The sequence below is a fragment of the Hyperoodon ampullatus genome, assembly GCF_949752795.1.
Source record: "Hyperoodon ampullatus genome assembly, chromosome: 2".
NCBI lineage: Eukaryota > Metazoa > Chordata > Mammalia > Artiodactyla > Ziphiidae > Hyperoodon > Hyperoodon ampullatus.
The window spans coordinates 69492859-69509764 of NC_136915.1; the positions used below are offsets into that span (position 1 = coordinate 69492859).

General features: G+C 40.0%; 1 protein-coding gene across 1 annotated transcript in view; it reads left to right on the forward strand.

The window, feature by feature from the left end:
• Window positions 1-7657: 7657 nt before the first annotated feature.
• Window positions 7658-16906, forward strand: part of PTGFR (prostaglandin F receptor) — a gene marked incomplete at both ends in the record, with an annotated part of 58039 nt that continues 48790 nt past the window's right edge. The window contains one exon of the mRNA XM_079728506.1: window positions 7658-8455. Within this exon, the coding sequence (XP_079584632.1) occupies window positions 7658-8455 (798 nt within the window). The remainder of the gene's footprint in view (window positions 8456-16906) is intronic.

Genomic DNA, 16906 nt, shown 5'->3' on the forward strand with positions numbered 1-16906 from the left:
ATTATTGAAAAACTTCTTGCACCGAAAGAAAAACAATACAGGCATTTGTCCTTCTTGTGGTAGGCTTAGCAGCAACAAACCCTGTGCATAAAGGACAACACTTTATGTTTTATTAAACCCGGAGGCAGTATGAAGAGTTGGGAAGGGTATGGGTTTTGTGGTCAGACAGACTTGGTTTTGTCACATGTACCTGCCACTCTAATCAGGCAAGTTACTTCTTTGTGCTTGGGTTTCCACTTCTGTAGTATGTCTACTTCATTCATTCATTCATTCATTCACTCATTCATGAGCACTTCCACAGCATGTGCAAGGTGCTGGAAATACAATGGCAATGATAGACATGCAGTTAGCATGATGTACAGAAACCACAACAACTTTTGAGCACTGAAGCCTGAATGGGGATCAGGCAATGTGTGAGGGGTTGGAGGAAGATTGCTAAAGATAGAGGTGGCAAAAAGCCAAGGGACAGGTTGTAGGAGTTGAGAATGACAGTGTTGCTGAGGTAAAGAGTCGAGCAGTGAGGAATGAGAGTTAAACCTTGGGGCAGAAGTAGGGGGATAGATTAGGAAGAGCCTTGAAAACCACCCTTAAAGAATTCAGAGTTTATCCTAAGGATGACAATAGCACTTCCCAAATAGTACTTCTGAGGGGGACCGGAGTCCAGTGGGAACCACTGAGCATGTTAGGTCTGTCAATGAATAATAATTTCCCCATGCATATATGGAAACTCGGTCCGTGAGAGATATATGTTTCAGATTAGTGGGGAAGGGAGTATGTACAAATTTGATAGGGCTGCCATAACAAAGTACGACAAACTGGGTGACTTAAACAACTGAAATGTATTGTCTCATAGTTCTGGAGGCTAGAAGTCCAAAATCAAGGTGTTGGCAGCATTGGTTCGTTCTGAGGGCTGCTGAGGGCAGCACTGGTTTGTTCTGAGGGCTATGATTCTCTTCCAGGCCTCTTTCCATGGCATGTAATTGGGTCATCTTCATGTTCACATGGTGTTCTCCTTGTGTGTCTGTCTCCAAATTTCCCATTTTTATAAGGACACTAATCAGATTGAATTAGGTCCCACCCTGATGGCCTCATTTTAACTTGATTACCTCTGTAAAGACCTTATCTCCAAATAAGGTCACTTTCTGAGGTGCTGGGGGTTAGGACTTCAATATTTGCATTTTGGGGGACACAATTCAACCCATAATAGTGGGATTATTTAATAATGGCACCACAAATGTTGATTATCCATATGGAGAAAAACCCTGGATTCCTACTTCACAAATACTCAAAAATAATTGTCTGAGGGATTAAAGATTTAAATGTGGAGGGTAAAAATGTTAGAACATTTAGAAAATATATAGTAGAATATCTTTATAATCAAGTTTCTGGAAGGCGTTTTAAAATGGGACACAAAAAATGCTAGAGCACAACATAAAATATGAGATTAAAAATATTTAAATTTGACACCATTAAATTAAGCACTGCTTGTAAAAAAATGATAGCAAAGAAATGATAGTAAAGAAAATGAAAAGGCAAGCTGTGATTTGGAAAAAGATGTTTGCTCTACAACTGATAGAGGATTAGTATCTAGAACACATAAAGAATTAATAAGAAGACAAATAACCCAGTAAAAATTTGGACAAAAGAGACAAACAGATATTTCACAGAAGAAGAAACAGGAATGCAAAGAGAAATATAATTTAGTTCCCCAATGTGATATCACTTTACAACCATCTGGTTGGTAATAATTAAAGAGATAGACAATTCCAAGTGTTATCACAAATGTAAAGGAAAACTTTTAGGCACAGCTTTGTCTTGGCAAGTTAGACATTCTCATATGCTATGACCCAGTAATTTCACTCTAGGTATATATCCTAGAGAAACTCCTACACAAAGTGATAAATACAAGATTACTCATAGTAGATTATTTCCTAAGAACAAAAAACTGGAAATAATCCCAATGGTTATTAATAGGATGATATTCTAAAATTTTGGATATCCAAACATTGAGTGACTATAGAATTTTGTAAATGAATAACTATTACTGCATACAATATGTGTGAATCTTATAAATCTTGCATTAAAAAACAAGTTACTGGGGCTTCCCTGGTGGCGCAGTGGTTGAGAGTCCGCCTGCCGATGCAGGGGACGCGGGTTCATGCCGCGGTCCGGGAAGATCCCACATGCCGCAGAGTGGCTGGGCCCGTGAGCCATGGCCACTGAGCCTGCACGTCCGGAGCCTGTGGTCTGCAACGGGAGAGGCCACAACAGTGAGAGGCCCACGTACCGCAAAACAAACAAACAAAAAACAAACAAGTTACAGAAGGTTAAGTTACAAAACAAGGAAAATTAAATTACATGTTGGTTCATTTGGTTATTTATGTGATAAAACAATAAAAGGCAAGGGAATGATGACAAACAATTCTGGATAGGGGTTATCTCTGGGGGAGGGATACAGAGGAATGAAATGGAGGCAGAAATATGCAGATAGATGTAACGATATTAGTAATGTTCTAGTATAGCCCTTGTTATGGATGGAATTACTCCCCCACCCCTCAAATATGTTGAAATCCCAACCCCCGGTATCTCAGAGTGTGGCTGTATTAGGAAATAGGGTTGTTGCAGATGTAATTAATTAAGATCAGGTCGTACTGGAGTAGGGTGGATCCCGAATCCAATATAACTGGGCTCCTTATAAGAAGATGGCCATGTGAGGACAAAGAGAGAGAATGGCCTGTGAAGATGAAGGCAGAGATTGGAGTGAGGCATCTACAAGCCAAGCAACGATAAAAATTGCCAGAAATTCATCAGAAGTTAGGCCAGGGTTATGGAACAGATTCTCCCTCACAGCCCTCAGAAGGAACTAACCAACATCTTGATTTTGGACTCTAACCTCCAAACTATAAGACAATACATTTCTGTTGTTTAAGCCACTCAGTTTGCGGTACTTTGTAACAACAGTCTTAGGAAATTAATGCCGTCCTTAAATTAGATAGTAGGTGCATGGGTGTTTATTTTATATTATAATTCACAACTTACAAATGCATTATGTATGTTACTTTTCGTGTTTCAAAGAGTTACATAATAAAAATAAAAAGACAAAAGAAGTTGTTATTAGTTTCATTACTACCAAACTGCGCCTAGTTTCTAGTATTAATGTCAATGGCAAGTTCCAGAAAAGGTTTCCTAGACAGTTTTATTAAAACTATAAAAATCAACTTCCAACACTTCCTTTGATTTTTATGGAGTTTTAATTTCAGCCTCAGTGTCATCACTGAGTCCCAGTTTCTCTGACTTTAATTATAATGTGCACACTCTTCTGAACAAAGTGTTCTGCATCTAATCCTGAATGAAGGTGATTGCCAGGTACACACCTGTCATGGTATGTTATCTCCTTGTAGACAGGCTGACATCAGCTTTGCCTCCATTAAAGGGAAGCCACCAAATCACATCAGGGCTTTGGACACACGCTCCACAAAAGTAAGTACGCTCCCCCAGCCTAGAAGCCATACCAGAGCAGGGGCTTGGATTCTTTGTCCACACAGCTGTACCTCTGTCTCTTAGAAACAGTGCTTGACACAAAGTAGGTGCTCAAGAAATTTGTTGAATGAATGTATAAATTAAGAGTTTTATGTGCGTTCACTTAGCAGTAACAATACCAACTACCACTTTTCAGAAGAGTTTATCAACCATCCCCTCCCCCCCACACACATTTTTTGATCTGTTTGCTTCTCTCATCTGCTGATTGGCCAGTTCTTCTTCCTTATATAAGCAGTCAGAGGTTGCCATTGGGAACTTGGAATAGGGGATCAGATTTGGGTGTGATAAGGCCAGACATATATTTTTTTCTTTTAAGAGTAGTTAGTTAGTTGTTTAATCTTCCATATAAATTAGTAGCCTTCTCTACTGATACTAATGTATTTTTTCTATCTTGAGAAGAGATGTAGATGCTTTAGAATCTTTTATTGAGACTCAGGTGAAATGTGTCTTGATTAAGGAATGGATTCTAAAAAAGGAACTCCAAGAATACATGTGAAGTAGATGCTTTTTTTTTAAAAAAAAATAGGATTTATCTAGTACTTTGAAAAATAAATTAATAATGTTTTGAATATATTACATAATAAATATTACGACTTGAAATTGCATTAACGAGAATTTTCTCAATTTTTTTTTTTTTTTTGCGGTACGCGGGCCTCTCATTGTTGTGGCCCCTCCCGTTGCGGAGCACAGGCTCCGGACGCGCAGGCTCAGTGGCCATGGCTCACGGGCCCAGCCGCTCCGTGGCATGTGGGATCCTCCCGGACCAGGGCAGAACCCGTGTCCCCTGCATCGGCAGGCGGACTCTCAACCAATGCGCCACCAGGGAAGCTCGAATTTTCTCTTTTTTTACCCAGTAGATTGAGCAGCTGTTGTTAGTGAGATGTGCCAGCGAGAGATGGGAACTGTTCAAGATTTTGAAGTGTGATACTGGAAATGTTGGTTGTAACATTGATGAATTCAGACAGCGTTGGATAAGTGACCAGGCATAGTCCTGGGTGAGGATGGAGATATGAATGAGACTTCTGCAGGAATTCAATTCAGTGGGAGAGACATAAGTAAATAGGTAATTGCATCTAATGTGATTAAGTGCTGTTAATCACTAAAGGAAAGAATAGTTCTCTGTGTCATGCACATTTTCCATGTGGTTTATTACATAGTTGTTATTTGGACACTGTTCATCCAGATGTAATATTTCTCTACTAAGCAGAATATTTGGTTAACCAAATTTTTCAATTCCCTGACCATACCTGAGTAACAGTTTATTTTACAAGTTATGATCATATCATTAAAAAAAAACCCTCAATATCTACCACAGGGGAAAGCTGTGCAATCATTCTTTTCTACAGTTAATGGCTAATTTATTTTATCTCACTGTAGCACTTTATGATCCTTTCCAATTTCTAGGAATTTAGAGGCCCTTTTTGATTTTAGAATGGAGAAAAGAGGGTTTATTTCCATGTGGCATTGGTTTTTCACAAAAGCTGTGGCAATATTTTACTGATAAAAAGAGCAAAGGTCAGTAATAGATTTCCATAAGTGATTAGCTATAAAAATGAGATAGTTAATAGGTACAGATCAAAACAATATTAGCAAAAAGTGGTTACAGCATTAAAATGGCTCAAATTATAATTGCTAATGAAGTAGTGGATTTTTCTTTACTTGATCATAAAAATAATCTCCACAAAATTTAAGAGTCACATCTCTTTGGGTAAACATACCACTAGAAATTCTCTCACCATCGGGCTTTTTTGATCATTAAAATGTTACTAATGCTTTATCTGCATGTGTCCTGTGAGAATACTGCTTATCCCTTTCCCTTCTCACATTCTTTAGAAAGCTAGGAACAGTCCAGTCCTCTAAGTGACAGTGAATCCTAAGGCAGTGACTTTCCATTGACAACACGTGGCCCGAATACCTGTTTTTAACTTCCTGGGGATATCGGTCCCTAAGCCCAAATACACCATCTCTTCCCTTCTACCTGGTTTCTTTTTCCTTTTTGAGCTGGATTTGGGATGAACTGTCTGCAAACTGCAATCTGACAGTTCAAGACGCTGTCACGACAGCTTTCTGCAGGCTTTCCTCAGCTCTCCTGGTTCCTATTTTACAGCCGTAGAGATGGCGCCTTTAGCTGGAGAATGAGTTTAAAACAAAACTTCTCCTTAAGTGGTCGGGCAGCTGAGAGGGCCGCTCTGATGCTGAGGAGGGGGACGTAGCATCCGAGCGCGGTGTTCAAGTCCCTCCGGGTCCGGCTCTGGACTCAACGCAAAAGGGGCGGAGAGCAAGGGGCGGAGGTCAACCGCGCCCTCCACCCCGCCCAGGCGGTGAGCGCCGCTAGGTGCTAAAGGATCGGAGGAGCCCAGCGCACCCGGCAGGTTCCGCGCTGGGCGAGCGCGCGGAAGCACGCGCGGCGAGACAGTCGGAGCCCGGGCCGGAGCCCGGGCCGGAGCCCGGGCCGGAGCCGGAGCGAGAGCGCGGCGCAGCGCCCCAGGAACCGGCGGCAGCGACGGAGCGGAGCCGGGCGCGGGATGGCCCACGGACCCGCGCGCTCTTCTGCTCCACCTAGAGCCCTGCCCGCGGCCCGGGATGCCAAGGTAAACACCCTTTCAGCGGCTGGATTCCCACGCGTTGGCCACCCGACTGAGGGTTAGCCACCCCACCTCGGATGCCCGGCGGCAGCAGCAGCCGGCGGCACCGGAGGGCACCTTAGCCTGAGCTGGCCAACAAGTTTGGACCAGATGACCCAAGCTGGGGAGACCCGCAGAGCAATGTCTGATCCGTCTGGAGCCTGAGGTGCGCGCCTGGGGACCGGGTAGAACGGATCTCAGAGGAGGGAAACGGGTAAAGAAAAAGATCCCCTTCCCTCTCCTTGCTTCCCCGCCCGCGACACTTCGACTCCGGCATCCTGGCCAGCGCAGGCCTTTGGCGCCCCCCGGGGTGGGAGGGAAACCGGCCCCTGGCGTTTGAGCAATCGCAGAAAGTTTCAGGCAGTTAAGAGGTTTGGGAAGGATGTTGCAAGCAGAGGCCTGGGGGCGGTGGGGTAGTAGTGATCGAAAGTCAAGCTGTGAGTAAGACCGGAGGAGGCGGCCGCCCTCCGGGCAGTCCCGGGAGGCCCCACTTGGGCAGGTCCCTGGAAAGGCTGGCTCCGGAATTCCTAGCCTCCCGGAAAGCTGCTGGGGAAACGCCGGTGGAAATAGCTCGGGGCGGGTGGCAGTGGTGGCGGGTATAGAGGGTCTGTGACTCAGGCCTCAACTCACTAGGGAAAGAGCGACAAATAAATAATTCGCCTGGGATGTAGCTACCCTGAAGCTGTAACTTAGATCAACAGCATCTAGGCAGATGCGCCCACAGTGAGGGCGGCCCGCCTTCTTTGCTCTCATCAGCCAACATTTCTGCACAGGTGGTAGCTGGACCAGAAAATCTTCCTAGAGACTCAACACTGAGCCTTCCATGGGTCACTGATGCGTGTGGTTTGCTGTTATTTGACCTAAATCAAATAGTTTTAGAACTTATTCAGAGAAGCCCCATGCAGCGTCAGCGGGCTTGTGGTTCCACTTTGCACCCTCCCAAAGTTTGGAGAAGATGATTTTGTCTGCCTGACAGTCATAGGTCTCAAAGGAATAATCTGCACTTTGGGGACAAAGCTCATCAGAGAAAAAAGCAGAAACTTTAGAAAGTCACCTAGTTATTAAAATAGACTATTATACTTTAAAAACTCAACTGGGTTTAAATCTAGCCTTGTTAAGCGACTTCGTAAACCTTAGGAGTTTTAAGGTGTCAGTGAAGTGTCAGGAGGCAGTTTAGGAGGTGCCCAGTGGCAGAGTAGCCATAGAGGTTAACCAAGGGGTCTCAATTCTGGTAGCTTCTTTACCTTGAAAATGAACTGTGGAACTGCAGGCGGATGTGTGCTGTTTTCATTATGATGCGACCTTGCTCATGACAGGCCAGATAAATCTGATTCCCACCACAGGGTGCTGGGGTGCTTTGGCCTTCAATGTCGGATGAACAGTTATCCAGGGCTCATAATTTCTCTGTCTTTATGCTGCAGATCTCTGGACCGCAAGCCTGCACTGTTTTGAGAGGGAGATGACTTGAGTGGCCAGCTCTTATCTCCACCACAATGTCCACGAACAATTCCAAACAGCCAGTGTCTCCTGCAGCTGGGCTCCTTTCAAATACAACTTGCCAAATGGAAGAAGAGCTTTCAATATCTTTTTCGATAACCTTCATGACAGTGGGAATCTTATCAAACAGCCTTGCTATTGCTATTCTCATGAAGGCATACCAGAGATTTAGACAGAAGTACAAGTCATCGTTTTTGCTTTTAGCTAGTGCTCTGGTAATCACAGATTTCTTTGGGCACCTCATCAATGGAGCTATAGCAGTCTTTGTATATGCTTCTGATAAAGACTGGATCCATTTTGACAAATCAAATGTCCTTTGCAGTATTTTTGGTATCTGCATGGTATTCTCTGGTCTGTGCCCACTTTTTCTAGGCAGTGTGATGGCCATTGAGCGATGTATTGGAGTCACCCAACCAATATTTCACTCTACGAAAATTACATCCAAACATGTTAAAATGATGTTGAGTGGAGTGTGCTTCTTTGCTGTTTTCGTAGCTTTGCTGCCCATCCTTGGGCATCGTGACTATAAAATTCAAGCATCGAAGACCTGGTGTTTCTACAAAACAGATCACATCAAAGACTGGGAAGATAGGTTTTATCTTTTACTTTTTTCATTTCTGGGGCTCCTAGCCCTTGGTATTTCATTTTTTTGCAATGCCATCACAGGAATTTCACTTTTAAGAGTTAAATTTAAAAGTCAGCAGCACAGACAAGGCAGGTCTCATCATTTTGAAATGGTCATCCAGCTCCTGGGTATAATGTGTGTCTCCTGCGTTTGCTGGAGTCCGTTTCTGGTAAGGACCTATGGTTTTGACAATTTTTGCTTTGTTCAGTTAATCGATATTCAATACAAGGTTTCTTGTCTTTTCAAAGTTGGTAGTCTTGATGGGCAATGCTGTTTCATCTTTTAAATGCTGGAATTTACTTCTACTCAGAACTTACTTTAGTTCTCAGCTCTGGCTGAGAATTAAGCTATTTATGACATAGATGGTTATTTCCCCACAAGCCCAGAATTAAAAGAAATATCTCCCTAAACAATTCTAACCATAGTGTTACCTGTTGCAGTGTGGTATAAAGTAATTTTCACAGAAGTAACATAGTTTTAATATACTGAATATGACTAGTTTCTAAAATGTGAAAAAAAATGGTTATAAAACAATATTAGAATGGACTCCAGTAAGTCTTGATAGAAAATCACATGGACTTGTAATTTATAGACTGGCTGCTTCTCAACACACAATGACCAGGTCTCAGCTTGCAAAGGGAGGTGATGAGTTGAGATAGTTGGATAGTGCAGGTGAACTAGATGGGTAGATAAGGTAAGGAATCACTAGTTCACTAACCCAGGATAATAGTAATGCAGGGAGGGGTATGACTGGCAGGAGAACCAGGGATTCTTCTCTTATCATTTCATTCCTTCCTCTTTTTCAATTTAGCCAGCAGCTATATTTAACATCTTGGTATTTTTATTTGGAAATGACGGCTAAGTTTAAAGAATTAGCAACAAACATAAGTCATTTATATGACTTTCTAGGTAGAAGACAAAATACTTATGATTGATAAGTATGACCATAACTCTCTACAACAGTTTACTTTATGAAGGAAAAAGTGACAACATACAACGAAAGAGAAAACATCCTTCTGTATGTAGCTCCTGATGGCAGTAAAGATTATTTTCATCCCTTTTTTTGTACCAGTGGTGAAACAGATTGGTATCCAAAGATAGTAATACAGGTGATACCCAGGTAGAGGTAAAGCAAAAGGGTGAGACAAAGGTAGACATAACACAAAGGCCATGGTCATACCTTGCATCGTGTTATGCAGGTGCTTGTTAATAATGCAGTTCTTCTAGGCCCCCTTAGGTCCATTGTCCAAGAACTGTTGCCAGTAGAGTTTTAATAAACAATCCTGCTGGTCCTGGTGAACAGAAAAGTCTTTGAGAGCTGTTGCTGTAGACAGATCCTATGGTAGTTGATTTTATTCTGCAAAAAGATTTCTACTTTTAAAATATTTCTTTATTTCTATCCCTGTTATTTCCTCACAATTTGAATTTGGCTTCTGGAATTTTTGTATCATTTAAATATTTTTTTCGTGATGTTCCAGAACTGGTCCTAGGGGCCCAACCGAGGATAGGATAGGCTACATCGGTCAATGGCAAGTCAACATTTTGAGGCTGGCTTATTGTCAATTTAGGAGGCCTTGGGTGACCCCAGTTAGGGGTCTCATCTGAGCTCATAGTTCAGTTGTTTGAATCTGAATAGCAGAGACGAGTTCTGTCAACACTTCGAGTTATTTCAGTGTTCATTCTTAGAGAGTTTAATTTATGCTACTTGACAAAGGAAATTCCCTTAGAATAATGCTCCTCTTCTTCTTAAACTTTTAAATAGAGTAACTTTTTAAAATAAACAGTGAGTCTGAGCAAAAATGAAATTAATTTGAGGGTTGGAAAGGGAATACTAAGAAAGGGAGAAAAGAGGTAGCTGAAAATATTTAAAGAAAATGTAAAAATGAAGGTCCTAGCTCTGGAGGAAACCTGAAAACCATGAAATAGTGAACTTAATGAGACACAGATAATCTGGACAACTGGGCTAATCACTGGTGTTTTGGTTTTTGCTTGTTCTGAGTCACCTTTAAATTCTACTTAGTTCTGGCTTTTGACTTTGAGAAATAGGAGTTATAGGTTAACTACGGTAAGGGAATGGAAAGTAACAAAATTTCATCCTCACCATGATATTTTGAATTTATGTTTTTCTCTAATTTCTTTTCCTAAATTTTTGGTTTTCTTTACTGTTAAAATAGATATTACAATTTAATTCATCTTTTGAACATATTTCCTAGTGGAATATAATTTTATTTTTGTGAAACATCTTCTGAGGTCTGTGTTCTATTTAACTGTGAATTATTGCTACACCTATGACACCAATGTATCAATACTTCTAAAATGCTTTTTAGTGTGGAAATTGTTTCTGCATTAGATGTGTAGTAGGTCTACCACAGATACCCCTTGCTGGATTGATGTTTTAAGTTGTTTCAAGCATTATTTTCAGTTTCTCTTGTGGAGTCTTGGGTCTTCATGGCAAGTTCTGGCTGAAGGATTTATAACTTGTGGCCTGGACATAAGTGCCTTGCACATTACATTAAGACCACCAGACAGCTCTAAATGGAACCTGAGTGAAAAACCTAGGCTTGGGAATGCCAAAATAATACCCAACACTGATTCCTCTGTTGAACCATTTCTCCTTTACCACCTAAGTGCCCAGAAGGAACTGCATAGGTATTAATGACTGAGCCATTATTCTCCACCCTATATTTTAAAAGCTTCTTAGTTAAAAAAAATACCTCTGAAACCAAGCTTCTAAATTCCCATAGATGCACTATAATTGTGACATCTTCCATTTCAATGGCCTACTTTACACCATGTGCCTTCTCTCTATAATTGATGAGGATGAAATGTTGGATTTGTCATTTGAATGAACATCTGAAGACACTCTTTGACCTGTGTTCACTGTCATTTTCAAGCCTCAAACTGGAATGGGGTACAGGTGCATACACTAAAAGGAGGAAGTGAGTAATGCAGATGATGGTGTCTGGGTTTGGCAGGATTTACTGCATCAAAACATCAGTAGTGGCATAATTTCTAAAACTTTTAAAATTTGTAGCTGATGAAAAGGGGGATACTTTATTAAGTTTGATGATTGATTTTAATACAAAGGTAAGATGATCATGATGTTTGTTAGAAATCTCTCTCTCTTTTAATAGACTTCATTTTTCTTGAGTAGTTTTAGGTTTACAGAAAAATGAGTGGAAAACACGGAGTTCACATATAGCTCCTCATGTCTCCACCCCTCCACCCCCCAGTCATCCTTATTATTAACATCTTGCATTGATGTAGTACATTCATTACAATCGATGAGCCAATACTTGTACATTATTATTGACTAAAGTCTGTAGTTTACATTAGGGTTCTCCTTGTGTTGTACAGTGTGTGGGTTTTGACAAATGTATATTGACATGTGTCCACCATTACAGTATAATATAGAATAGTTTCACCACCTTAAAAATCCCTTATGGTGTTTTTTTAAAATTTAATGTTTGTTTTTTTTTTTCCCCCACAGAGGGAGAAGTGTGTGTGTGTGTGTGTGTGTGTGTGTGTATTTTCAGGAACTGAAATTTAGAAATGTAGTACAATTGTAATATTAGTTTAAAATATAACTTGTTAATGACTTTTAAAAAATTTCAATATCTGAATTTTATAGTTTTAAACATGGTTAACTCATATAAATTCATTTAATTACAATCCCAACTAAAAAGTCCAGGAAAATACAGTAGGTACTTATTAGCTTACAATTCCATTTAGCAACAAGTTAATACAAAAATCTTTGAGAGTCAAATGGCAATTATAAAATTGTCTTGCATGCATTCTAGGTAAATCACTTTTTCCAAATAAATAAATCTTGAAGATTTTTTCTGATGTTTCTAGAGTGACAGGGAAAATGAAGACATTTAACAGCACTTCTAAGTAACATTTCCTAAATAGTCTTTGCTTCTGTCTTTCTACAGGTACTGATTCTTTTTAATGTTCCATTTCTAGAATATGTAGTCCTAAAAGGAATTTATTATTATTGCTATGCTTATTTCACTAGTTTGGCAGAGCATTAAATACTTGTTGACTGCTTGACTGTAACTTAAGTAGTATGAATGTCAAGAGATTGGAAATGATTGACCAGAATGTGGATTCTGAGTTCTGTAGGTGAGCGTTAATTAAGCAAATATTGAAACCAAATGGTAATTTTTAATCTGTTCCTTAAGTCAGCAACTGTAGAGTTATGACACAATTAAACTTCAGGGATCTTTTCTGGAAGGCTATTTAGTTTGTTTACCTTCTCTTCAAGGGTTGAGGTTCATTTTGAATTGGGAAAAGAAGTATAAAGTATATGAAGAGCAAAATGATATCTTATGTAGGTGAGTTTACCCAAAAAATGTGTTTCCTTGTGTAGGTAGTGTTTGAATTTGATTTTTCTAAGGTTGTTACTCTTCTGCTAGTCATATGGTTAAACATTTGGTCACTAAGATGTTTGTCAGATATAAATCAAAAAACGAATGGTTAATTGAATTCTACTGAATTACTAAAGGTATTGGCATCATAATGACCAGGTCTTACAGGGCTAGTGGCAAATGATGGAACAACACAACAGAATAGAACACTTTGACTACTAGTAAAGATTGCTTTCTTGGAGAGGCTGGTTCTCATTATTGTATTTAAGACCTGTGTAATAGAAATCTGTGTATGTGTCTTGTGCACCTGCCTCTACACCGAAAGGATGGTGAACAGATGTATAGTTACATGCTTCAAGTGAAAAGAAAAATACGAAAAATGTATAAATATGTATATACATAATGTGTACATGTTTGAATGATTTCCCAAACTAAAAAAATTAACTAACTTTTAAATTAGTTAAAAAATTTAACTAATTATATCCATCATTGGATCTAATTATACCAAATAAAAAGGGCTTCGAATGGGTTTCATTCTAAAATTAAAAACAAAATGGACTCTCACTCTCATATAATTTTATGTCAGATCTTTCTGGTTTTTCTTGCATTGCTGCTGATCTTAGAGGTGATTTGTAAGAAATTGTTTTAGCTGGTTTCCTTTGTGAAGTGGGAGTGCTCCCCGGTTTGGAATGTGAAAGCAGCAATCATGATGTCTGGAGAAAGGACTGGTAAGACTTAGGTTCTACTTTTAGGAAATTCATAAAAAACTCAGACTCATGCTGCTCAAAATTCATATCCAGACGAAAAGGTATGTTTTAGAGATACATTAAATGTAGTTTCTATGATAGGAATTCAGACTGCTCTTGTGTTTGGGTGGACATGGAGTACATGGTGTGAGTTCAGTGACAGGAGCTGGCAGAGGAGCAGCTCTGAGAGATTTGGGAACATATTCCTGTCCCCGAAGCCTTGGTGTTCTCTTGCCTGGAGTACTCTCCTCCTGACATCCATGTGGCTCTCCCCCGACTCCTCTCTTAAATATCATGTTGTCTAGGGAGTCTATCTTAAAAAGTACCCTTTCTCTTCTCTCCTCCATTGCTCTGCTTTATTTACTCTCATAGCACTTAGCAGTATCGGATAACATGGGGTACATTTCTCTGTTTATTTGGTTGTTTTTTGGCTTCTGCCTCTAGCATATAAGCTCCTTGAAGGAGGGGACCACGATTATTGCTGTGTCCTCAGTTCTGAGACCAGTGCCTGGCACAGAGTTGAGCTCAGTAAGTATTTGCTAAATGAATCTCACATAAAGGAGGGCTCAGTGGATAATGGCCCTCATTTCCAGTTTGGACCCAGTCTGCTGATGAGGTCAGGACAGCCTCGGGAATACTTCCAATACTTTGAATTGGGGTTTGGATTGGAGAAGTCTGAGAGGGGAACGTGTGTTCAGAGGTTCCCCAGGAGTATTAGTTGGAAATGGTGTCCTGGAGAATCCTGAACATTCTACAATTTGCATCTGGTGCTAGAATTTAGGAATTTTGTCAGCATCATGGATAAACTAGGAATGATATTATTTTGTTATGATGTTTCATGCCAATTTCCTCTGGTAGTCTCAGTGGTCCTTGGTAGTTAGGAGCTATATTACTGGTTTGTGTTTTAGTTTCTACAAGTAGTAGGTCATAAACCAATATTAATTGAATGAATGAACTAAGGAACCAAGCATTAAATACAAAGTATTGAAGGCAAAGGAAACAATTAGGTGATATAACTTATTCATAGTTATTTTTGCCCCATGATTATCTTTAGCACCACCTTTTTCTCTACATGCACACATTTTTTCTCCCAAAATGTATGTATTTTTTATTGGTGTTTTATCTTTGACGGGGTCACTTCAGGAGACAGAAGGAAAAAATTTCTTTGAGTAAAGACCTGCAGATACTGGTTGTTCATTGTCATAAAATCTCCATAGTAAATGTTGAAATTTCTCTATAAAATGGGCTTGCTTACCTCAAGCCTTTGCCAGCTGATTGAGTGACTACATGGCTCAATTTGTATTGCTAATCAGACTAAAAGATTGATTAGGTCTTATATTCATGGAGGATTAATTCTCAGAGAACTCCAACAGACCTGCTTAGTAGACACTGGTGCCCCACCCAGATCCCCTTTGGAGTGAGTTTTGCCCCTGGGGAAAATACCCTCAGCCAAGGGAGCTGCCTTGCCCGTGGTTGTGCCCCTCTCTCTTTGGTCATTCTGTGTACAGTGACAGGTGGGTGTGGGGATCCAAAGCACTTACCCCCTTGCCTCATTTGGGACATTTCTGAAGGGTCATATGTGCTTCAGAGCTTGTAGCTCCATTCCAGCTCTGTTTCTCCCTGTGCCAAATCCTGTTTTCCTCATCACCTCACTGTCCTCAGAAAAATGCCTGCATGTAGATCTCTGTCTCAAAGTCTGCTTCCCACAGAATCCGGTTTAGGACCATTTTCTAGAAGTCCATTTGTTCACACATTATCTAAATATAAAGTATATTACACATAGGTTTACAGTGTGATTTGGTAAATATATTGAGTTATGCATAGGCCTTTGGAACTGAACTCATTTGAGTATATGATCTCCCTTCAAGGAAAAGTGTGGTGCAAAATTGGACCAAAAGTCAATCAATTAAAAAAAAAGACACTACTACGTTGAGAATTTACACAAAAATCTGTTGATTTAGTTGTGCACGGTTGTCTGGAATACTTAGGTATTTTAAGTTTATTTACTCTTGGCAAAATATGGCTTCCTGTTTTTAAGGAGAGAGACATAAAAACTCCCAAACATATCAGACATTGAGACGGCACTTACAAAACATGACTTGAATGATTCAAGTGTAAATGAATCAGAAACATGTGGATTAAATTTATACCCTCATGGGTCTAAAACTCCTCTGGCTTAATGTGTTTTGGGGTTTTAAATTAAGCCCCCAAACATTTCAAGAACAATTCAAGATGTTGATTTGCCCCAAATCTCTCTGGGTTGCCAGTTTTAACTTTATTTGCTTAGTCTCATCCTTATAGGAGGTATATAAAATGCATTTGCATTTATGTTTGCTTCGGAAATCATTTACAGCCACACCAGATTTTAGCTGTTATTTCAATGTCATTTATCTGTATTTAGAGAGGATTTCATTCAGTAGGAGAATTTTATCTTTTGATATTTGCAAATATTACCTTTCAAAGCTTGTGTAAATTTGTTATTCTGTCAGTCCTCCGTCCTGGGTGTCAGGATGGTAATGCCACAGAGGAGTGGGTACAGTTGTGGCTTTATACAGACAGGGAGATGGTTTTTCTCACTCCTTCTAAGCTACTGAATCCCCAAATTAAATTCAGACTGTGAAATGCCAAAACAGAGTGTGGCTGCGGTGTGAGGGCAAAGGAGACAGAGACAACTGGATTGTGTAAAAGATTCCCTTTAGCTTTTAGTGCACAGTCCCAAATCAAGCGTTCCTTTTAGAATGCTCTAGTTATTTAAGCACAGGCCGGGGGCAGGGTCCCAGCCCCACCATCTCTTAGCTGTGACCTGCAGTTACTCTAAGCCAATTTTGTACATCCGTGAACTGATTATAAAAATAGATCTTACTTAAAAGTACCACTGGAAAATATGATTTGTCCTCCTTACAATCTCATAACATAGTGATTGGCATACAGTAGATGCTCAACACAGTCCCCAGAGCCTCAAGCATCTATTGCTGTTATTGCCACCTGCCATCTCAATTAGAAAGAGTCATCTGTGTTTACTCCAGATGTTTTCCATTTCTCCTCTCTTGAGAAGGTTTGGTCACACTGGGATCAGAAAACTTTCCTGAACAATGTCCCTCGAAGGGTCAGATATTGTGCCTCATTTCACTGTCTCACCAGAAGTAAAGACGTTTTGTGCTAATCTTTCACATCTTATATGAACTCAAATAATCTAATAATGTAGTATTATAATTATAATAATGTATTAGGTATTAACTTATACATTATTGAACCAAGCTAAAATTAGCAAAAAACTATTGAGACTGTTATGTATAAAGTACTACTATTGGGGCTGTGCCCATTCCAGGAGTTAAAAGATAAAGCTTTTTCCTCGAAGAGCTGACAACTTAGTTGGAGTAAAAGATATACTCGAGGAGCTAAAATATTAGCTCAGTGTCATGTAGTAGTTAAGAACTTGGTTTCACGTCCTGTTTCTTCTGATTCCTGTGTGTCCCTAACCACTCTGTGCTTCAATTTCCTCAC